At 36.3% G+C, this 23923-nt stretch overlaps 1 protein-coding gene across 2 annotated transcripts in view; it reads right to left on the bottom strand.

Moving 5' to 3' along the window:
- The window catches only part of PSME4 (proteasome activator subunit 4), a 112175-nt gene that overhangs the window by 61159 nt on the left and 27093 nt on the right, over positions 1–23923 (bottom strand). Inside the window, exons 4-11 of one of the 2 annotated variants that reach the window (XM_032877782.1) lie at positions 11654–11719; positions 9117–9161; positions 7013–7162; positions 5792–5855; positions 5200–5274; positions 3529–3651; positions 1416–1508; positions 596–861 (exon numbers count right to left, since the gene is read on the bottom strand). In XM_032877782.1, the coding sequence (XP_032733673.1) occupies positions 596–861; positions 1416–1508; positions 3529–3651; positions 5200–5274; positions 5792–5855; positions 7013–7162; positions 9117–9161; positions 11654–11719 (882 nt within the window). The remainder of the gene's footprint in view (positions 1–595; positions 862–1415; positions 1509–3528; positions 3652–5199; positions 5275–5791; positions 5856–7012; positions 7163–9116; positions 9162–11653; positions 11720–23923) is intronic. The other variant, XM_032877783.1, reaches the window with a different exon arrangement.

Below are 23923 nucleotides of genomic sequence, written 5' to 3'. Positions count from 1 at the left end.
ATATGAAACAAAATGAATGCAATAAAATTCACTCTGGAAATAATAATAATGAGATTATGCATATATTAAAATAATAAAGAAAGTCAAATTTTCTTCTCTATCACTGCGTCTAAGAAATAAAAGACATCCAAAATCACTTCTCAATATTTAGTGATACATTTTGATGTAAAAGCAGCCAGAGCTTAATTAATTAGCTTATTAATTAATTTTTTAAGATCTTATTTTTTTTAAGATCTTATTTTTTAGTATCTCTACACCCCACATGGGGCTCAAACTCACAACCCCAAGATCAAAAGTTACATGCTCCACCGAGTAAGCCTGCCAGGCCCCCCATAATTTATGAGTAAAAATAATCCAAAAATATTTTATCCATTTTGTGTCAATTTTCTTTTATCTCCAGTAAACCTTTATCAAGTTACCAATCAGTACATTAAAATGCCTTGCTTCTCCTATAAGGAACCAGAATAAGCACTGAGAAAGCAAAACAGAAGCCACAAAAGAAAACCATGCAGAACAGAAGAGTAGAAGGAAGGGATAACCAGAACAGCTGCAGCCACAGCTGAGGCTTCAACCAAACATGTAAAACTCCACTTACCTTTCAAGTACAGGGGGTATTACTAACTCAGGTCTCATGAGTGCAAGATTCTGCAGAGCCTGGGCTGCTTCTAAACTACCAGTTTTGCTAAACATAGCCAAGAGGACAGGTTGAATAATGCATCGTACAAAGTCTGTAACATCTTGATCAGTAAGCTTATGGCTATCAGGCACAGGAGTTAACCAAGAAGGCTTCTTGTATCTTTCACGATGCAATCTTCTAACAACATTGTTTGGCAACCGCTGAAGTAGTTTCATTAACTTGTTCTGGGGACACAGAAGCAGAAAGTCCAAGGTAGGTTCTCTTTCCCACACAGATATTTATGGTTCCTTACTAGTCTCCAAATAAAGATTCTTAAAATAACACTCTTACAATCTATTATAAAGACATAAATGGCATAACTACCTAGAATAAAATGCTATTATCAATTAAATTACGGATAATAAAAATGCGTTTCAAACATCAATTTTAATTTCCAACACCAGATGAATTTTCCATTACAGGAAAAACCATTTTAACCAGGCAATGTGGAAAAAAAACAAAAAAACAGAAACCACAACTGACTTTCCTTTCTTTTGCCAGAATGTGACATTTTGTCACCAGTTATTGGACCTGTATTATCTCCATTTATTTTTATGTTCTATGAACATGGTAACTTAATTTGAACCTATATATAGCCAAATTTATATGAAGAACAAAAAATGTATTATAGGTTTTATACAATAGGTAATGTGTAACCGTTTTTTTTTTTTTTTAAAGAAATGTGTGACCATATCTTTAAAAATTTCCAAACTCTACAATGAAAAATGAATATACTCACCAGCCAGCGCCCATTATTTGAGGGATGGTAAAAAGATGTGATGCTATTAAACAAACCAGACAAGTGTTTTTGCACTAGTTTACTTGGTCCACCCTATTCAAATAAAAGTACAAAATATCAGTACCCACAGTACACTGGAAAACTGAAGGAATCAATAGGCCCAAGCCTACACATACCTCCCTAATGTGGTACACATCCATTCTGCTGACAAAAACCAATTCTACCCCAATGTAAGAGTCAAAAACAATTCCCCAGTGAACTTCCTACAATCTTCCATTTAAAACACTCTACTAAAAATAAGGACAACTGACACCAAATTAGATAAGTGAAGAGATCTTTCAGTTTAGAGTATCAGCATATTTTAGTCTTCTGCAGTGAAATAACTTCTGTCATTAAGACTGTTTTAAAATGGTTAACCAAGACTGGTAAATCAGGCATAAAAAACATTCCTTAAAGGATTTAAGAAGTGACTTTCTTAATGTAGGAAATGAAGAAGTGAGATTTACATAAATACATTCAAATATTTTATTTTTACTCCTAAATGTTTCAAATTATTAAATCTGTTATATTTGTCCACATTTTGACTCAAAAGAAAAATTTTTCTTAATCTATTACCAAAACAAATACACCAAACAAGAATACAACCTGGTGGAAAAAAATGAAGAAAAAAATTTATCATTTATCTTACCAAGTTTGATAGCCCTAAAGAACTACAATTTAGTTTTAAAATCTTCCATTTCTCATGATCTTTCTTTTTTTCTTAAGGATTTTATTTATTTGACAGAGAGAAAGAGAACAAGCAGGGGGAGCAGCAGAGGGATGGGAGAAGCAGGCTCTCCACTGACAAGGGAGCCCAATGCATGGCTCGATCCCAGGTCTCTGGGATCATGACCTGAGCCACAGGCAAATGCTTTAACAACTGAGCCACCCAGGTGCCCTTCAGGATGATCTTTCAAGAAAGAGCAAAGACCTAAAGTAGACTGTTGAGTTACATTAAGAACATGTCTTCCTGCTCAAATGAAATCAATGTACCTATTCCCAGTAGAGAACAGGTCGACTAATAAAGAGAGTAATTCCATAGCAAAAAAAACCCAACAAAAATGTCAATATTTTAACATAGTAATTAGCATTTTAATGTATATTTATAAATTTATAAATAATTAAAATTCATTATATTCAATATTCATATTTAATACAAAATGAAACTGTCAATGGGAAAAACTGTGTGAGAAAGAACAGCAATATTAACGAAAATAAGCTAATATTAATCATGATATAATTCTGTGGCTTCTAAAAAATGAATTCCAACTCATTGCTTATGTAAGACAGTAAATATCCAAATGTTTTTGCTCTTATGGGGTATAAGAAAGAAAATGTGATTTTCCCTGTTTAACAATGAAAGGGCAAAAACACAGGAAGAATGGAGAATGAATTTCTTTTTTTTTAATCTAAAAATAGTATTTAAGAACTGAACTTCTCACAACCATCCTGCCTTTTCCACAGAAAAAAAACCAACTAAACAATATAACCTGGGAGAAAATACCAAACACAGAATAATAATTTTAAAAAGGGACAGCAGTAGAAACAAAATAAATGACAATCCAGAAAATCATAGTATAAAATTGTTCTAATATTCCTATCTGCAAGTTGACACTGAAACCCAAGCATGCAGGTGTATTTTTACTTCCTTTCAAGGATGTCAATAATCATCCATACTTCTCCCATCACCAAGATTACTTCATTTGTTTAATAAGCTTTGTGTTCAGTGTGATCTTCGAAACTGAATGCATTCGTACCGAGCATATGCAAAATTCTAATTCCACGATTTTCATTATCAATTTGACCTTTCATTTGTAAGTCTGGTTCTTGACCTGTAAGACTGCTATCCACTCTGAATCTCTCAAAACTCTAAACTTTGACTCCATTGTTAAGAACCACTGGCTAGAGAAATAGTGTGTTTTTCTACGTGCTGGGTCTGATAAACATTAGCTTACTACATCAGAAAATAGCCAAGACTCAAATGACCAACTAAGATACTAATATAGCCTTATGTGATTATACAGAATTTCCGTATAGTTAACAAAGAATTTAGATGAACTAAGGTGTTACAAACCATCATAGCGGTGATCCATATCACAGCATGTCCTATATCATAAGCATTTGTTAAAAATCTTGGGACTAACACTTGACTGCTTCCCACTGGGAGGTTCAAGCTTCTCAGAATTCTCGTAAATATCTTTAAAAAGAAAAAAAGAACTAAGGACAAATATTTATAAGTATCAAGTAACTCTTTAAATAACTGAAGTGTTATACATATTATTATTATTGGATATATTCTCACTGGATCAAGTTTTAAGCAAAATTACCAATAAAATTAAGCATTTGGTAGCTTTATTCCATAAAAATTACATAGAAATACCTACTTTTTAAAATTTTTTTATTTTTTAATTTTATTCATTTTTTAAAAATTTATTTATTTAAGTAATATCTATACCCAACATGGGGCTCGAACTCAAAACCCAGGTATCGAGAGCTGCATGCTCTAATGACTGAGCCAGCCAGGCGTCCCTATTTACTTTCTTTCAAACGACACTGAGGTAAAAAAGGGGTGGGTGAGAAGCAGCTGTATCCATGTACCCACAAGCAAACAACTGAGATACAGTTTAAACATAAAAAGGTAAAAAGTAGGTAAGTACAGTTAAACATGAAATATTTTGACCCCTGTTTCTCTAAATGCATATAAAACTATTTTTCCTACACTCTCATTCCATGCCAAGAAAATACAAAATGCAAATACCTATCTTCTAATGGATTACTTTCCTTTTCAAAATTCTATCACTGATGTTTCCCCAGGAATTTGCATTTTCATCTCTCATTTAATAACTGTATTTTATTTTTATTTATTTGTTGTTTTTGTTTTTTTTTTTTAAGATTTTACTTACTTCTTAGAGAGGGGGAGAGAGAGAGAGAGAGAGAGAGAGCGCACAAGCAGATGGAGCAGCAGGCAGAAGAAGAGGAAATAGGCTCCCCCACAAGCAGAGAGCCCGCCACAGGGCTCCATCCCAGGATCCTGGAGACCATGATCTGAGCCTAAGGCAGATGCTTAACCGACTGAGCCACCCAGGCGCCCCTAATAATTGCATTTTAATATAATTGAATTTATATTTAAAATCTGTCATTAGTAACAGGGAGCCCAACAGTGGAAGAAAATAACTTTTCCTCCTTAGTTTCTACTGGACAGCACAGCAAAGGTAAGCAGAGTATTTGCTGCTGCTCTCCAGCCCTGCTCTACTGTCAGCATGTGCATCAGAATCACCTGGATGCCCCATGCCAGCCCTCCGGAACCTACTGCAGGAGAAACAATCTGGAAGCTGCAATGTTAAGAACACTGCACCTAGAGACACCCTAGCTTTATTAACTCTAGGAAAATGTGATCTAAAAAGTAGAGAACACTCTAGAATAGCAATCAAATACAATACCCAAACTCTGTTGAAAGGTATGAATATAAGATACCCTGAATAATATACTTAGTACTTTCTAAATTACTCACTCTGAAACTTCTATTTCATGTCCTATATAGGCAAGAAAAAAATCACACATTTATAATTACCTTTACATGATGCAATTAGTTTTTGAAAATAAATGATCTACCCTGATAAACTGTTATGTTTTTACTAGTGGTCAAGAAATACTATAGGGATTAGCATACAAAACACACTACTTAAAGACACAGTAAGTGCTATCAGTGTTACTGTATGTTGTATGCTCAAAAGTTCTTAATTACCTTTGGTACATACGGATCCCAATCTATGTACCCTATATTATCTGTAGCCAATCGAGCAAAGAGATTTACTAGTTGCTGAAAGTAAACAAATAAAGAAAGAGTTAAGTAAATACACTTGTTATTAAGTGTCACAGTCATATCCCCTATCCATTTCTGGTTCTCAGCTGCCATCATTAGCACAACTTAATATACGGTTTATGACTCATTTTTTAAAAATCTCTGAATTCTCATTTCTTGTCACCCATTTAAAATCAAATGCAGCTAAAATGCTTATTAAAAGGGAAATGACAAAGCATCATCCACAAAGAAAACAGAAGAAATTTTAATCTAATAAGCATTTAGGAAACATCTACTATGTGTCTAGCAACATGCTAGTGATAATAGGAAACAACAGTCTTACATTTCATACATTTCATAATACATGCACATGCTTCTAGGTATCAATAAAACCAAAAGAAGTGTCTATTTCTGTTAGAAACAGCAAACCGAATTTTAAAAAAACAATTACAACATTGCTAAAAGCCAATTCTAAGCAACTGAGGTTACTTATCAAATGATCTGATAGCAAAGAAGGAAAAAATAGGATACTCACCCCCTCCCACTGTGGGAGATTTTGCACTGAAACCCAAAGGCCAATTAATTCATCAAACCAAAGTCTGAAGAAGAAAAATGTTGTTATGAATAGCAAGTGATTTATAGAAAGTGGTTCAAAGCCAGGTATCCTTTGCATTTTTTAATCTATTATTCTTACTGATAACTACACAACCTAGAAAAAATAATACTGAATGTTACTGAATGGAACAAATGACTACTTCTGTCTGAATATTCCCCTTGCTATATATTTATGCTAGAGTCATCTCATCAAACCTCTACACTTCATTGTTAGAGGCACTTGGGTGGCTCAGTGGTTAGTGCCCAACTCTTAGTTTCTCTTAGTTTCTCCTTGGGTCATGCATGGTCCTGGCACTTTTTGTGTTTTTAAGAAGTCCTACTTTATTTTTTCCTTTCTTTTTTTGAGAGAGAGAGCACAGGGGAGGAGGGGCAGAGGGAGAAAGAATCTTAAGCAGGCTCCAAACCCAGGGTGGAACCCAGCACAGGGCTCAATCTCACACCCTGAGATCACAACCCTGAGCACAAATCAAGAGTCAAGACGTTTAACTGACTGAGATACCCAGGATCCCCTAAATATTTTCATTCTAGGATTTGCTATATACTTAAGAGTCATCTAGAGAGTCATCTAGAGAAAACAGTTCTTGAAAACAGTGCAAAGACTAGAATGAGTAGAGAAAAAGAATTCTACAAAAGACCTAAGAAAAACAAGTGATGAATAAAACCAAGTTTTCGGAAAACACTTTTCCTTTCCCTAAATGCCACACAATTTAACATTTCTTACCATTGCCTATTTACTGATATTTTCTACTTCTTTTTGTATTTTTTATTTTTTCTCTCTTGAGTTCTTAAATTAAAGCCTTTAGCTTTTAAGTCTTTTTCTTTTAAGTCATCTCTATACCCAACAAGGGGCTCAAACTCACAAACCCAAGATGAAGAACCACATGCTTCACCAACTGAGCCAGCCAGGTGCCCCATTAAGCCCTCATATTTGGTTTGACATGCAAGCATTATTCGCTCCTCATTTACAATCTTACGTTTAACTTTCAGCCTCCACACACTTCAAGTGTAATCAACACAATGGTTGAGTTAGTCAATTTTTGTTTACTTATTTATTGCTTTATGAGTTGGCTTACATATCTCCACTTCTTGTTCTATTCTATAATTTGTCAAGACAGATAGAGAGATAGATAGATATACTTACTTAAAACCTTTATGATGAAGTTCTGGAGGAAGGGAGGTAGGAAGAAATATTTCAAAATAAGTTATGGCCTTTTGCATTGTTACATCAAAAGGGCACATCAAAGGCCGCCATTCTTCTAGCATCTCAGCTGTGGCATCTGCTGGAAAGTATCTAATAAAAAAGAAAGTATTTATTTATCTGATCATTGGCTAAAAGGTCTCCATCATCAACAGATGACCAACATATGACCAAAAAAGGGAGATAGGGAATGGATTTCATAAGGTACAATCTACACTACAAATGTCAAGTAAACTTAAACACACTTGTGCAACTCAAAAATAAATACCCGTCACACTAAAATGTAAATTTTCTTCTTGTCTATAGGACTTTGAAAAATGCTATAAAGCTGATATAACTCATAAAATACAAAATCACTTAAATTACCTACAAATTTATACATGGTGGTTGTATTTTTTTTCTCCCGTGTGCTATATAATAGCAATATGAAAAAAATCTAGTCACAGAGAATCCAGTCTATATAAGAAAGGGATAATCAGTGAAATGAGAAAGAGAACATTAGCCCAGGCTTATTTGGATCAACCATTTACTCTCACTGTACCATAGAGCTCTCTTATATATAAGAACTGACTAGTCTAGATAGTCTGGTCCTACAGGTGCAAACATTCTGTAAGTCTATGAAATGGGCAGGAGAGTACATTCTGGGGTGCAGAATATTCACAAAATGGAAATCTGAAGTGTACATCCACACACAAAACAGAAGTAAATGGAAAACGAGGACCCATGTATAATTACCAAATACCCACTAAGGAGGTTTAAAATAACAAAAAAAGCACATGACAAATTCGGATTTGGGCATGGCCAAATAAAAGTGAGGGAACCCTTTCAAATACACCTGTAGGTTTGGGCTACATGTCACATTATTAATACAATTATATCTCTGTCCATCTGTATTAATTAGAATCACACTTCATTCATTAATGTGAAAAATAAAACTACATTTCTAGTAATACTTCTTTGGATTCATCAAGCATCAATGTACCAGGTCATTAAGTCACCAGCTGGAATAATTAAAAAAAAAAAAAACACAGACTTTAAATATCTCATATATCAATTCTCCTTCCTAATTTTTCAGAGTCAACTGTTAGCCTTGGGTTCTATGAATTACCCAAGAACCTAAAAACCACTAAGTACCCCAGTGACGATGAAGTTTCAGTTTCCAGTGAGGAAACACATGCCAAGAGGTCACTGCGCAGCACGAAATGACATGGCTCATTGGTGGCTTATGACTCAGGTTAAGTCTTAAGCCTCAATCTTAAAAGGGAAACTATATCCTAAAAATACATTTGCCCAAGAATATAGTAGGTCAGCAACAAATACTTGATTTATAAAACCATTTATAATTTTAACTCATATTATAAGAATATGATAAAATAGAAATCTCCATTCAAAAGGAATTCACTGCATCCATACACAGCAGGATAAGCAGTCTTAGAACAGCCTAATAATAGCTCAAGTCCATAGAACTGGGTTTTTATTTATTTCATTAAGCTCTATGCTCAACATGGGGCTCAAATTCCTAATTTCAAGATCAAGAATCCATGCACTACTGACTTAGCTAGCCAGGTGCCTCAAGTCCATAGAATTGGACTTTAAGTCATTAAAACTAAATTCAACCCATATTATCTTTAAACATCAGAATATGGACTATTTCTGTATATTCTACTGAAAGAGAAGATATTTTTTAAAAAGTCTGCACACCTTCTTGTTATTATTCACATTTTACTACAATACCTATAATGCTCATTTTGGAAAATATTTTTGATCTAATGATATTCCAGGAAAATCTTTCAAATAAAGACAATTATATATAAATTATGGCATTCTAACTTCATAATAAGTAACTGACGCCCACACCACTTAAAAATTTTTTAATTTATAAATGAAATCTGAATAATTCAGTTCAAGAGTATGATATACTGTGCCCAGTGACTAACATCACAATGTTAGAAACAATTTATACCTTTAATTTCCTCTTCAAAGCATACTAGGAATAGGGAAAAGCCCAGAGAAATAAAGAGGTTTTATAAATTGAGAAGCTACTTACGGTCGGCAGCTTTTCACGAGTGTTTTGAGAACATTTTCTACAGAACTAGGGGAAAAAGCCATTTGATAAATTAGGTTGGTTTATTTTGAAAATGCACCTAATCCAATTAATAAATATCTCTAAGAAATACTCACACATTTAAAGATTATCTGTGTACATGCAATAACTAACCCTTCTCTTTCATACAGACAGAACTTTTAAAGATTAACTACCTAAACGCTTCAATCTACCCTTTTCTTTGCCCTCGGTTTGCTCATTCTCTGTTCTAAACTAAAGGAAAGAAGACTGGGAAAACGACAAATCATTTTCAATCTTAACAAAGTAGGCAGCAATGATCACACTTAACAGCACATCAAGAAGTATGCTCAGTGACTTAAAATTTCAAAAACTAATTTTTATTTTTATTAAAGTGTATTTATATCGAAACACAAACCGCAGACAAAATCTGGTGTGCTTATATCAGCAACTGCCAGAAACTAGTTTTCTGTAACCAATGGTGAGAGTTCTATAACCCTACAAGGTTACTTTCCTGCCAGCAACAATTATCAAAAATACCAAGAGCCATCTTTTTGACCAGCTACTTAGAAAGTTAGTTGAGTAACATTAAAAAGCTATAACTTATTTTCCAACTTTGTAGGTGGTTCAAGTGAATTTAAGAAAACAACGTAATGTAAGGGGGCGCCTGGGTGGCGCAGTCAGTTAAGCAACTGCCTTCGGCTCAGGTCATGATCCCAGGGTCCTGGGATTGAGCCCCACATGGGGCTCCCTGCTCAGTGGAGAGCCTGTTTTTCCCTCTCCCTCTGCCTGCCCCTCTGCCTACTTGTGCGCTCTCTCTCTGTCAAATAAATAAATAAAATCTTAAAAAAGAAAAAGGATTAAAAAAAAAAGAAAACAATGTAAGTATTTGTATATGGATTTAAATAAATGTTTGTCTAAATGAAAAGACCATTGTGTACTGGTTTAAACATACATGGCCAGAATGGAATATTTAAATTAATTAGATCACAGTCAAAAGAGATAAAATGCAAGTAAAACAATGGGCATAAGGTAATTTTGGACTGGAATTTTAAGATAAATGTGTGACTACTTAACAGTATGATGTATACAAGTAAATAAAATAAGTCCCCAAATCTCAAGAAAAAAAATTATGAGAGAAAAGGGTATCTTCCAGGCAGTGCTTCCACCTGATGCTTTCTCATTAAGCTTCTTGAAATTGTTAAGTCCAGAGTCTATCCAACTTCTCTGAAAACTTAAGAACTATCTGTAAAGAAATTCCAAGGAATAACACAAACCAAACTCAGCACAAGTAATTGATTATACAACCAAGAGGAAAAACTATGATTTTATTATGAGAAATCCTCTTTAATTTCAAAACTAGTCTGAAAAAAATTAACTGAGGAGGAAGCCAGACTACAACACATGAGATAATTCTAAAATAAAAAAGATGACCATATGGCCAGACAGACATGGGACATTTTCTCTGATTATGAGGGAGCGAGTCTACCTTCTCTCATAAAAAAGTTAAGCAACTGAAAAACAATTAGTTTAGAGAACATCTAAGTGCCTGGTTAAAAAAGGAGTAAACTTCTCTCCAACTACATTTAAACTCCCTGAAGACCACAACTATGATTTTTACTTCCAGGTATTTCCAAAGTACTTTTAAAAGGCTCTATGTTGGGGCACCTGGGTGACTCAGTGGGTTAAAGCCTCTGCCTTTGGCTCAGGTTGTGATCTCAGGGTCCTGGGATCGAGCCCTGCATCGGGCTCTTTGCTCATCAGGGAGCCTGCTTCCCTCTCTCTCTATGCCTGCCTCTCTGCCTACTTGTGATCTCTGTCTGTCAAATAAATAAATAAAATCTTTTTTTAAAAAAGGCTCTATGTTCATATATATATTTATGCATATTTATATTTATTAATTTATAATACACAATAAACATTTTCTATCAGAGCAACAAAGAGCACAGATCTTTGGATCTTCTTTTCGTTTGGTCTGAAGAACCCCATTTAGAAACAACTTATAGCCAAGGTTTGAAGAACCATCTAGTTCCAAACTAAATAATAGATCAACTTAAATGCAGATTTAAAAGATAAGTCTAAAATTGCAAACTTTGTGTCCAAGGAAATAAGCAGAAGATCTGTACTTCTACCAGTTTCTAAAGTCTGTGTCCATGTGAACTTTACATTTATTTTACTGTTTCTGTGGCAACTCGTTTGAGAGTACAACACAGAAAACCTGCTGTTTTCACTGGTAACTTTTCTATTCTACCAACAAACTTTCATATAAAGTAAAAAATGATTCTAGGAAGCAGTCAAAAGGCTGCAGAGCTACTATCTTCTCCAGTTCCCTTCACTCTTCAAAAGAACAGGAAGTTAATTATAATACTTCATAGCTGTCACTTCACTCATTAGAGGAATAGGGCATGTAGGAATGTGCTTTAGTTCATCTAAATAAAGTCAATTTCAACCCCTCCTTATATATAAGGCCTGTGCCAATGGATTTATGCTCTTTATCCAGAAAAGGGTACAATCTCTCTAACCTGTGATATCTGTATAGTGACCTTTTGTGATTCTTGTAATCTCTCAAGATGAAGGGAACAATGTTTCTGTTTAAAAATAAAATAAAAGGTTAAGGCTAGATGCTACTGGACTATATTTCAATAATTTTTAGAGGGAGTGAATAATCACTATGTACTTTCCCAATTGTTGGAAATTTACAATACTAAAGTGATTACAATTCAAAACACTTAAAAAAATCAAAAGGGATCTACAGAAGGAATAAGCTTTGGATGGGTTTTCTCATACCCTACTTCCTCTTAGAAAAGGCATGTTAAGTTGAAAAGAAAGCCATAAGTATATCATGCAACAGTTCACAACTTGGGCTTAGAGTCAGATAGATATAAATTTGATTTCCAATTCTGCTACTTACTTTCAGTTCAACATTATAACCTCAGTTTTTCCATCTATGTAATAGTAATAGTACCTACCTCTCAGAAGGCTGTTACAAAAATTAAATGAGATAATGTAAGGAAAACAGTTACCTGGCCCAGAATTAAGCATAAAAATTGTTAACTATAATTATTATTTCATACTATCCAAAACAAATTCAATCTCCTTAAGAACTAATATTTTGTGCTCATTTTGCTTTCACAATTATTTTACTGTCTCTCAACACTTATTAATTTATGATTTAGGAAATCACATCAACATAGGAAATTCTTCCCCCAATTTCCACCCCATTTATTAGGGCAGAAACTAAGTTCTTGTACCTCTTGAACTCTTGTCCCAGTTTCAACAAATGACTTTGTGGGACTTTTCCTCTCTGGGCCACAATTTCCTTACGCTGTATGATGACATAAGTAAATACCAAATATGTAGCAGAGAAGTTTGAGGGAAGCCAAAAACCTTAGCCTCCAGTTACACCAGTTACTGAGATAGGAGACTTAAATAAACCTGGAGGTTTATGCGTGCTACCTCCTTGGTCTTACCTAATTATCAGGGCAATATTCACTTCTCAACCAGAGAAATATACAGCAAATGATATATTCGAAATGAAAGTAGTATGGACTGCTCACTCATTGCCAGAAGTACTTTCAGCTTCACCTGACAACTCTTGAACTAAGTTTTAGCTTCAGAATTATATTTGCTTTTTTTTATAAATGACCAGGGAAACTACAACAGTGAAATATTCTATATAACCTCTGCCTTAACTTCCTTGTAACTTCATGGTAATTACCTACATGATATTTTCTTTCTTAAGAATGTACTTCATTTCATCCCCAAATCTCAGTTTTACCTGCTTTCTCTGTATCTAAACAAGCACAACCATCAGTTCACCAACACGATGCACCTTGTATCTAATTTTTCACAACCTAATACTGCATAGTTAAATCAGCCAGTACTTATTTTTCACAGCCACTTTATAAGAAACTAGGGTCAAGATAATTCTACCATAAGAAAGGTTTAAGTAAAGTATAATACGTTCATCACTGAAGTAGCATTAACATTGATTTTTCATTATAACTACTTTCAGAAAAAGTATGCATCCATGGCTAGTGTTAAGAAGTTGTAATAATCCTGATCACTCAGGTAAAAAGAACATACATAACTGCTGAAAGTGATAATAAGCCTGGTAAGTGTGCACTAAGTAGTTTTAAAAAATGCTATAAAAAGGGGCTCCTGGGTGGCTCAGTGGGTTAAGCCTCTGCCTTCGGCTCAGGTCATGATCTCAGGGTCCTGGGATCGAGCCCTGCATTGGGCTCTCTGCTTAGCGAGGAGGCTGCTTCCTCCCCCCCGCCACCGGCCTGCTTGTGATATCTCTCTGTTAAATAAATAAATAAAATCTTTAAAAAAAAAAAAAAAGCTTTAAAAAGAGCAGTTTCTAGGGGCGCCTGGGTGGCTCAGTGGGTTAAAGCCTCTGCCTTTGGCTCAGGTCGTGATCCCAGGGTCCTGGAATCGAGCCCCATATCGGGCTCTCTGCTCAGCAGGGAGCCTGCCTGCTTCCTCCTCTCTCTCTGCCTGCCTCTCTGCCTACTTGTGATCTCTGTCTGTCAAATAAATAAATAAAATCTTTAAAAAAAAAACACAAAACAAAAACAGAGCAGTTTCCAAAGAAAGATCATTATAACACAGATACAACTTTTGGGAGAAACACTACCAAAGTCATTAATAAAAACTGACTACCTATTTTCACATTTCCAAATAAAAGTGAAAGTGGCATTTTTAAAAGAGCAAATAGAATGTCCCTCAGATAACATGTTAAAAATCACTCCATCAAAGCTGGTGCAGCCAGTCTGGAAAACAGCATGAAGTTTCCTCAAAAAAGTTGATAATAGAGCTACCCTATGACCCAGCAATTGCACTACTGGGTATTCACCCTGAAGATACAAATGTAGTGATCCGAAGGGGCATGTGCACCTGAATGTTTATAGCAGCAATGTCCGTAACAGTCAAACTACGGAAAGAACCTAGATGTCCATCAACAGGTGAATGGATAAAGAAGATGTGGTACATATACACAATGGCATACTATGCAGCCATCCAAAAAAACTCAGTCTTGCTATTTGCAATAATGTGGATGGAACTAGAGGGTATTATGGTAAGAGAAGTAAGTCAGAGAAACACAATTATTATATGATCTCTCTGATATGAGGAATTTGAGAGGCAGGGCAGGGGGTAGTGGGGGAAGAGAGGGAAAAAAATGAAACAAGATGGGACCAGGGAGGGAGACAAACCATAAAAAATTCTTAATCTCAGGAAACAAAATGAAGGTTGCGGACGCGGGGGGAGGGACAGAGTGGCTGGGATATGGACACTGGGGAGGATACATGTTATGGTGAGTGCTGTGAATTGTGTAAGACTGATGATTCACAAACCTGTACCCCTGGGGCAAACAAATCATTATATGTTAAAAAAAAATCACACCATTTACCTTATTAATAATCATGGGTTATTAATAAAATAACTATAAACTATTTTAATTTCAACAGATCCTCAGAGAAATCACTTTCATCATTTCATTATGTTAAATTCTGTGGCTAGAGATCATTCTTGAGCTGATGTAACTTAAGCTTAGAAATGTAGGCACATGAGTCAAGAACCCCCAGCAGAGTAAGAACATGTCACTTTCATGTGTTAAACGGGGAACAAAGGATTAGCTATATCTTAGGGATAAGAATACCAAATCAAAGTCCTTTGTCAGATCAAATGAGAAACAAATACCATCAAGAACAAGTACCAGAAAAGGGAAATAATCAAGCTTCTCCAAAGGCAGATTAATATGATAAATGAAAATGTTTAATACTCTATGATCCCCTTAGAGAACGATATATTGAGAAAAACAGATCTTAAAAAATTATTTTTTAAAAAAGTAAATTGAGTTATCTAGGCCCAAACTGCTCATGATGCAAATATGTAAACCGTTAACATCAAACAACTCACAAAAGGCAAACTGACAGTGACAAAATTCAACAAATATATACATACCAATTCAAATATGAATTGTTCATGCCCATCTGTAAAAGCTGATCTATGCATAATTCCTTCACATATTGTTATTATCAACAGTCTTCATTGGGAACTTGGAATATGCCACCCCAATTTAAGTGGATAGGACATCATTTTAGGAAATAAAACTAGACCCCTAACATTTAAATGCTTCTTACTTAACATAAACAAGAAGTGATTCTTATGTTGTTATGAAGTTCAAACTACCTCCTTTCCAACTGTCTTTTTTATTACAAAAAAAACAAAACAAAACAAAATAAAACCCTAAGTTTGTTTCTCTAGTAGAACCCAGGAAAAGAGAAGAGTGAAAAATGTCTCTTGCCCCTGAGGCATAAAAGGAGAAAGAAGAAGTAAAAGAGGGAGGAAGATAAGGGAAAAGGAGAAAGGAAAGAAGAAAGTTAAATAATCCTTGCTCAAAGATACAGAAACAGCTTTTAAAATCATGTTGAAATGCAAGGCACCCTAAGCTGTACTTTCAAATAAAGACAAACACATAAGGCACATGAGTTTAAGACTTGAAAGACAGTTAACAAATGAAGCAACCTTTCACTTTTGATTATAAAAATAGTAATCTAAAAATAGTATGAACACATGCAGTCAGCTGACAAAACTGTTTCAAAATGAGTCAGAATACATCTAAGATGAAAATACTCAAAGCAAAATACCAATGCCAAAAACATGCCATATTGAAGGATTTTCAGGGGTTTTCTGAAATAAAATGTTTGTGAAGTTGTAACTTTATCCCTTGATTATAAACACTTGCTATACTTGTACACTAAATAGAAACGCTTAAAATTTTTATTTTTATTTATTATTTTAAATAAATAAATATTTATTTAAAAATATTTATTATTTTAAATAAATAATAAATTTAATATTTATTATTTATATAGTAAATAATAAATATTTATTATTTATAATAATAAATTTATTATTATTATTATTATTTATGAGGATCATAACCTGAGCGGAAGGCAGACACTTAACCCACTGAGCCACCCAGGCATTCCCCCCCCCTTTTTTTAACTAAATAGAAACTTAAGTAGAAGAGTAAATTTTAAAATGTTCAAAATGATTCCCTATTAGAAATTCAGCGGACACAGAATAGCTCAGAGGAACGAAAACTAAGAAGTATTGCTGTATGTATGGCTGACTCGCCAACTGATTTCTCTAAAGTTTTTCTTTCTTTCTTTCGCCCTCTCTCTCTCTTCTTAAAGATTTTATTTATTTGAGAGAGAGAGAAAGCGCACACAGAGGGAGATTGAGAGGGAGAGGTAAACTCCCTGCTAAACAGAAACCTGACAAGGGGCTCAATCCCAGGACCCTGAGATCATAACCTGAACCAAAGGTAAACACATAACCAAATGAGCCACCCAGGCACCCCTCTCTAAGATTTCTGCATAAAAACTAATAAGACTACTAGATTTCTCTGATTTTAAAAACAAGGCAACTGTGATGAAAAAATTCCAAGAACCAAAGAATCAGATAACCTTCAAAGGTGAATTTTTATAACTATACATAGCCTGACCTGAATGGAAATAAGATAACAGGTACTCCTTTCAAAAGGTGGTAAATATCTGATAACAGTAAAAAGATTACAAAAGAACAAAGAATTACAAACCTGACAAATGTTTTAAGTACAATTTTTAATTTTTTTTACAGAGACATTAAGTTTCTAACTTTGTCCTACAGGGCTGTCTCTCACCAAGCAAGAGCCCCTTCAAGAGTGGTTCTAGATCATCAGGATTCTTTGTGATCCGTTTAAACTGAACAACACATTGTTTTTAAAAAAGAGTCTGCATCAACAGAGCTGCACTTCACAATGAGTACTCCAGCAGAGGCACACAGCCCTGGGTGTGAGCACTCCAAGCCACTGACCCAATAGAGTTCATCTTCCTGAAGCAACAATTTTAGTCAACAGATACAGAGAAGAAAAATTTTTACTTATGAAAACATTACTTAATAAGCCCAATAAAGATATGAATGTTTAAAATAACGTGAAATTTCCAAGAAACTTCTCACACCAGAATGCTTTAAGAAACACTTGAGAGGGACGCCTGGGTGGCTCAGGGTTAAGCCTGCCTTCGGCGCTCGTTGTGATCCCAGGGGTCCTGGGATCGAGCCCCACCTCAGGCTCTCCCACTTAGCGGGGAGCCTGCCCACCCCCACCGCCTGCCTCTCTGCCTACTTGTGATCTCTGTCAAAGAAATAAATAAAATCTTTAAAAAAAAAAAAAAAGAAAGAAAGAAACACTTGAGAGCCTTGAGGAAAGAGAAGGGGGTATTAAGTGGACAGCTTGATTGATAGTTATTAGTACAGGAAAAAAAACACACTAATTTGGAAGCTAGAAGACCCAGGTCTTATAGAATTTAAAACAGGGGAAAAAAGGAAAGACAAGAGCATAGAAAGAAAACATGAGGGACTGAGTAATGAGGCAGACAACTTTAGATTGCAGGGATACAAGGTAAGTGGTGGCAAATCTATGTGGCTGTAACTACATGGAGGAACATTTTGGAAATGTATGGGGTACTTTTTTTTTTTTTAAGATTTTATTTATTTATTTGAGATGGAGAGAGAGTGACAGCACGAGCTACGAGACAGAGGAGAGGAAGAAGCAGGCTCCCCACTGAGCAGGGAGCCCAGTGCAGGGCTCGATTCCAGGACCCTGGGATCATGACCTGAGCTGAAGGCAGCCGCTCAACCAACTGAGCCAGTCGGGCTCCCCTGTATAGGACATTTTTAATGATCGTAATTATTGGGGAGGACTCAATGAAACTTTAGTGATCCCAGTATATTAGATATCCCACAATTCATGGAATAGCCACACATAACAAAAAATTGTACAAGATGTTCAAATGTAACTGTACAACTACATACAGGTGAAAGAATTTTGACACTAAAAGTGAAGTGCTTTACCATTAAGTATTTTTTGCAGTTTTTAAAAAAAAGATTTATTCATTTATTTGAGAAAGACCAAACATACAAGGTAGTTTGAGGGGGTTGGAGAGGCAGAGGGAGAGAGAGAACCTCAAGCAGATGTTGAGCCAGGGAGCCAGGAGACCCATGTGGGGCTCAATCTCATGACCCGAGATCATGACCTGAACTAAAGGCAGACACTTAACCAACTGAGCCACCCAACCACCCCAAGACTGAAGACTATTTCAATAGTCTAGAACCAACTGTCATTACACTGGCAATAAGCAGACATAAAACAAGCACTATCACAGAATTTCATTAGTAATTTTGTTGTTAGAATGCTTCATGTTACTATCATCCTTCCTGGTATGACACAAAAGGCAATTTATGTTGCAAAAATTAGACACTGACATTATTAATTTATTGCTTGTTAGTTTTCAATCTTATGGATTCTGTCCCCAGAAGGCCACTGCACAAATTCTCTCTGACTTGATATGTCAATGTTTTTCCCCCCAATTCTTCCTTTGCCTCTATTCCTTTCACATGTAACAATGTTCAAAAATAATGTTCTGTGATACTAAGTAAATACTGCATTCCATATCATTTCATAAAAGATTACTGTGACACTATATTATAGATAAAGTCAGTTTATCTGCAAGAATATAATACTTCCTTTCCTCCAGCTTAGTACTCTAAAAATTAAAACTTCCCTCTTTTTTATCATATTTAAGTAAGTCATACCTATTGTTCTTTATCCTAGCACTGGGTTTCTGGGTTTTTTTTTTAAAGATTGTAGGGGTGGCTGGGTGCTTCAGTGGTTAAGTATCTGTCCTCAGCTCAGGTCATGATCCCCGGGTCCTGGGATCAAGCCCCGCATCAGGCTCCCTGCTTGACATGAAGCCTGCTTCTCCCTCTCCCTCTCCCCCTTGTTGTGTTCCCTCTCTCACTGTGTCTCTCTCCGTCAAATAAACAAATAAAATCTTTAAAAAAAAAAAAAAAGATTTTATTTATTTGTCAGAGAGAGAGAGCGAGAGCACACAAGCATGGGGACCAGCAGGCAGAGTGAGAAGCAGGCTCCCCACTGAACAACAAACCTGATGTTGGACTTGATCCTAGAACCCTAGGATTATGACCTGAGCTGAAGGCAGATGCTTGACTGACTGAGCCACCCAGGAGTCCTACTAAGTTTTTATTTTAATATCTACTCATAATGTTTTTATTTTTTTGTATGTCTTACACAAAATGTATTTTGACCATCTTAAAATTTAAACTTACTCATAAGTAGAAGCAAAATCTGAACACCATTTTGAATCTTTAGTGTAATGCTGCCTGCATGTTTGAAATACATTTGTTTTATAATAAACTACCATCCCATTATGGGAACATTTTATGGTTAGACATTATTTATATTTATGGAGTCCAAGATGGCAGTGGCAGAGGAGACCTTAGTTTCCTTTGGTCCCAGAAATTCAGCTAGATAGCTATCAAATCATTCTAAACAACCTGTGAACTCAACTGGAGATCTAAGAAAAGAATAGCTGTAACTCTACAAATAGAAAAGCAACCACTTTCTGCAAGGTGGGAGGTGTGGAAAAGTGAATCTGAGGTGATATATGGCAAGATAAAATGCAGGGGGAGGGAGTCTCCAACAGCCAGCTACTGGAAAGTGACAGAGCAGCAGAGCACAAAATCAGAACTTTGAGAAGTCTGCTCTGATGAGGGACATCCCAGTCTGAAAAGCAGTCAGGCAGTAAAGTGGGGGTGGAATCCCAAGTGGGACAGTGTGGTCTCAGGACCCTCAGGGTCACAGAAAGATTGGGGGTGCCTATTGAGTTAGAGCTCCCAAGTATCAGAGCTGGGAAGCCAGCTGCAGAGAGTAAGCCCAAGAGGAGGCTCTCAACTCGGGTTGCCATAAACCATGAACTGCGCACAGTGGGGCCACAGCTCTCTGAGCAGGGGCCCAACAAGCAGCACAACTGGGGAGATCCCCCTTCCTTCCCTGGGAGCAGCAGCATGGGAGCACACCACAGGAGTCTACAGGATTTGGCGACTCAAAACAGAGTCATGTGCCTTAGAAATGCTTGGTCACAGGCTGGGGGGGGGAATGGATGTGGACTGAGACCAGGGAGATAGGAGTGACTGACTGCTTTTCTCTAAGGTCTCAATGAGAAGTGGGGCCACAAGCTCTCTGCCCCCAGGCTGGAGATCGGGAAGTTGTCATGTTCATTCTCATCCCTGAAGCTGCGTAGAAAGCCTTCAGGGAACAAAAGACACATAGAGCACACCTGAGCAGATTATTTGGCCTGGCCCTCTGACAAGCGCAGTGCACTTCCACATCGGGGAAAGACATCTGAGAATTAAGGCAAGAGGCCCCTCCCCCAGAAGGTCAGCAAGAACATCCAGCCAAGACCAAGTTTACCAATCAATGAGAACTGCAAAACTCCAGCACTAAGGGAATACAGCACATAGAATTCATGTTTTTTCCCCCACGATTCTTCAGTCCTTCACAATTTCTTTCCCTTTTCAATCAATTTCTTATTTTATCAACTCTTGTTAAAATCTTTATTAATTTTCATTTTTATAGTTCCATTCAATCCTTTCATTATATTTAATTTTATTTTTGCATATATGTAAGTTTTTTTCTTTATAATTTTGGGATGCAGTTTATTCTAACAGATTAAAGTATACCCAAAATCTAGTGTACAACTCTGTTCTCTTCACCTGTCTAATCGTATTCTTATTTACGTTTTTTTTTTCCTGTTTTGTTGTTTTTAAATTTTCATCTTTAGAGTTAAGGTCTAATCCCTTCAATGTATTTAATCTTATATTTGTATAAATATAAGGTTTTCTTTCTTTACAATTTTGGGATCTAGTTTTCAAACAAAGGGACCTGTAAAATACAGATGGGATCCAGTGTACTGCTCTGTTCACCTGTCTGATAATATTCTCTTTTTTGGTTGTTTATTTTATTTTCTTCAGTTTCGCATCTCTTCTGATTTCTTTAGCTTGTATTTCTCTGGGGTCGTTTTGCCATTTTAGTATTCTGTTCTCTCACTCATCTATTCTTCTGTGGACAGAATGACAAGATGGAAAAACTCAACTCAAAAAGGAGAAGGGTCAGTGCTGACTGCCAGGGACCTAATCAGTATCGACATAAGTAAGATGTTAGAACAAGAGTTCAGAGTAACAATTATAAAGATACTAGCCGGGCTTGAAAAAAGCCTAGAAGACACCAGAGAATCCCTTTTTGGAGAAATAAAAGAACTAAAATCTAATCAAGTCAAAATAAAAAAGGCTACTAATGAGATGCAATAAAAAAATGGATGCTCTACCTGCTAGGATAAATGAGGCCAAAGAAAGAATTAATGATATAGAAGACCAAATGATGGAGAATAAAGAAGCTGAGAAAAAGAGAGACAAACAACTACTGGATTATGAGGAGAGAATGAGAGATAAGTGATGCCATTAAGCAAACAATATTAGAATAACTGGGATCCCAGAAGATGGTGGGGGGCGCGGTGCAGACAGAAGGCATACTGGAGCAAAATTATAGCTAAGACCTTCTCTAATCTGGGGAAGGAAACAGGCAAACAAATCCAGGAGGCACAGAGAAACCCCCTCAGAATCAATAAAATAGGTCAACACATCAAGATATTACAGTGAAACTCGCAAATCTCAGAGACAAAGAGAACATCCTAAAAGCAGCCCAGGGACAAAACGGCTATAACCTATAAGGGTAGAAACATTACACTGCCAGCATAATTGTCCACAGAGACCTGGCAAGCCAGAAAAGACATGTATCATACATTCAAGATGCTAAATGAGAAAATGCACAACTAATACTTTATCCAGCTAGGATGTCTTTCAAAATAGGAGAGATAAAAAACTTCCAGGTCAGGGACACCCGGGTGGCTCAGTGGGTTGAGCGTCTGCCTTCAGCTCAGGTCATGATCCCGGGGTCATGGAATTGAGTCCCGTACCAGGCTCCCAGCTCGGCGAGGAGCCTACTTCTCCCTCTGCTCATGCTCACTCTCTCTCTCCCTCTGATAAATAAATAACATCTTTAAAACAAAAACAAAAACAAAAAACTTCCAAGACAAATAAGAACTGAAACAATTTGTGTTACTAAACCAGCCCTATAGGAAATATTAAAAGGGATCCTCTAAGTAGAGATAGCACAAAAGTAAATAGACTACAAAGGAACAGAGACAACATACAGAAACAGTGAGATACAGATAACAGAATGGCACTAAATTCATATCTTTCAATAATTACTCTGAATGTAAATGGACTAAATGGTGGCACCTAGGTGGCTCAGTTGGTTAAGCCTCTGCCTTTAGCTCAGGTCATGATCCCAGAGTCCTGAGATCAAGCTCCACGTCAGGATCCCTGCCCAGTGGGGAGCCTGCTTTTCCCTCTCTTCCATGCTCATGTTCTCTCTCATTATCTCTGGTACTATGTGTGTGTGTGTGTGTCTCTCTCTCTCAAATAAGTAAATAAAATATTTAATTTAAAAAATGGTCTATAACGGCACAATCAAAGGACACAGGGAATCAGACTAGATAAAAAAGCAGGACCACCAGCTGTTTTCAATGGGGTGCCTGGGTGGCTCAGTGGGTTAAAGAGTCTGCCTTTGGCTCAGGTAATGGTCCCAGGGTCCTGGGATCGAGCCTCGCGTTGGGCTCTCTGCTCAGCGGGGAGCCTGCTTCCTCCTCTCTCTCTCTGCCTGCCTCTCTGCCTACTTGTGATCTCTATCTGTCAAATAAATAAAAAATACCTTTAAAAAATGTTAAAAAATATGCTGTCTGCAAGAGACTCCTTTTAGACCCCCAAACCCCTCCAGGTTTAAAGTGAAGGGGTAGAAAACCATGTACCATGCTAATGGACATTAAAAGAAACCTTGGGTGGCAATTCTTATATCAGACAAATTAGATTTTTAAACCAAAGACTGTAATAAGAGATGAGGACGGGCACTACATCATAAAGAGTCTATCCAATAAGAAGATCTAACAATTGTAAATATTTATGCCCCTAACATGGGAGCAGTCAATTATATAAACCAATTAATAACAAAAATAAAGAAATACATCAATAATAATACAATAATAGTAGGGAACATAACACCCCATTCACTGCAATGGACAGATCATCTAAGCAGAAGATCAACAAGGAAACAAGGACTGTGAATGCCACACTGGACAAGGTAGACTTCACAGATATATTCAGAATATTCCATCCTAAAGCAACAGAATACATACATTCTTCTCAAGTACACATGGAACATTCTCCATAATAGATCACATATGGGTCACAAATCAGATCTCAACCGGTACCAAGTGACTGGGATTATTCCCTGCATATTTTCGAACCATAATGCTCTGAAACTTGAACTCAATCACAAGAGGAAATTTGAAAAGAACTCAAATACATGGAGGTTAAAGAGTATCCTACTAAAGAATGAATGGGTAAACCAGGAAATTAAGGAATTTTTAAAAATTCATGGGAACAAATGAAAAGGAAAACACAACTGTTCAATTTTGGGATGCAACAAAGGCGGTCAAAAGGGAAGTATATAGCAATACAGCCTTTCTCAAGAAATAAGAAAGGTCTCGGGGCGCCTGGGTGGCTCAGTGAGTTAAAGCCTCTGCCTTCAGCTTGGGTCATGATCCCAGGGTCCTGGAATCGAGCCCCGCATCAGGCTCTCTGCTCAGCAGGGAGCCTGTTTCCTCCTCTCTCTCTCTCTGCCTGCCTCTCTGCCTACTTGTGATCTCTGTCTGTCAAATAAATAAATAAAAATCTTAAAAAAAAAAAAAAGGAAATAAGAAAGGTCTCAAATACACAACTTAACCTTACACCTAAAGGAGCTGGACAAAGAACAGCAAATAAAG

Source organism: Lontra canadensis, unplaced genomic scaffold, assembly GCF_010015895.1.
Source record: "Lontra canadensis isolate GAN:19392208 unplaced genomic scaffold, GSC_riverotter_1.0 scaffold61, whole genome shotgun sequence".
NCBI classification, from domain to species: Eukaryota; Metazoa; Chordata; class Mammalia; order Carnivora; family Mustelidae; genus Lontra; species Lontra canadensis.
This window is presented reverse-complemented; position numbering and strand designations above follow the sequence as displayed.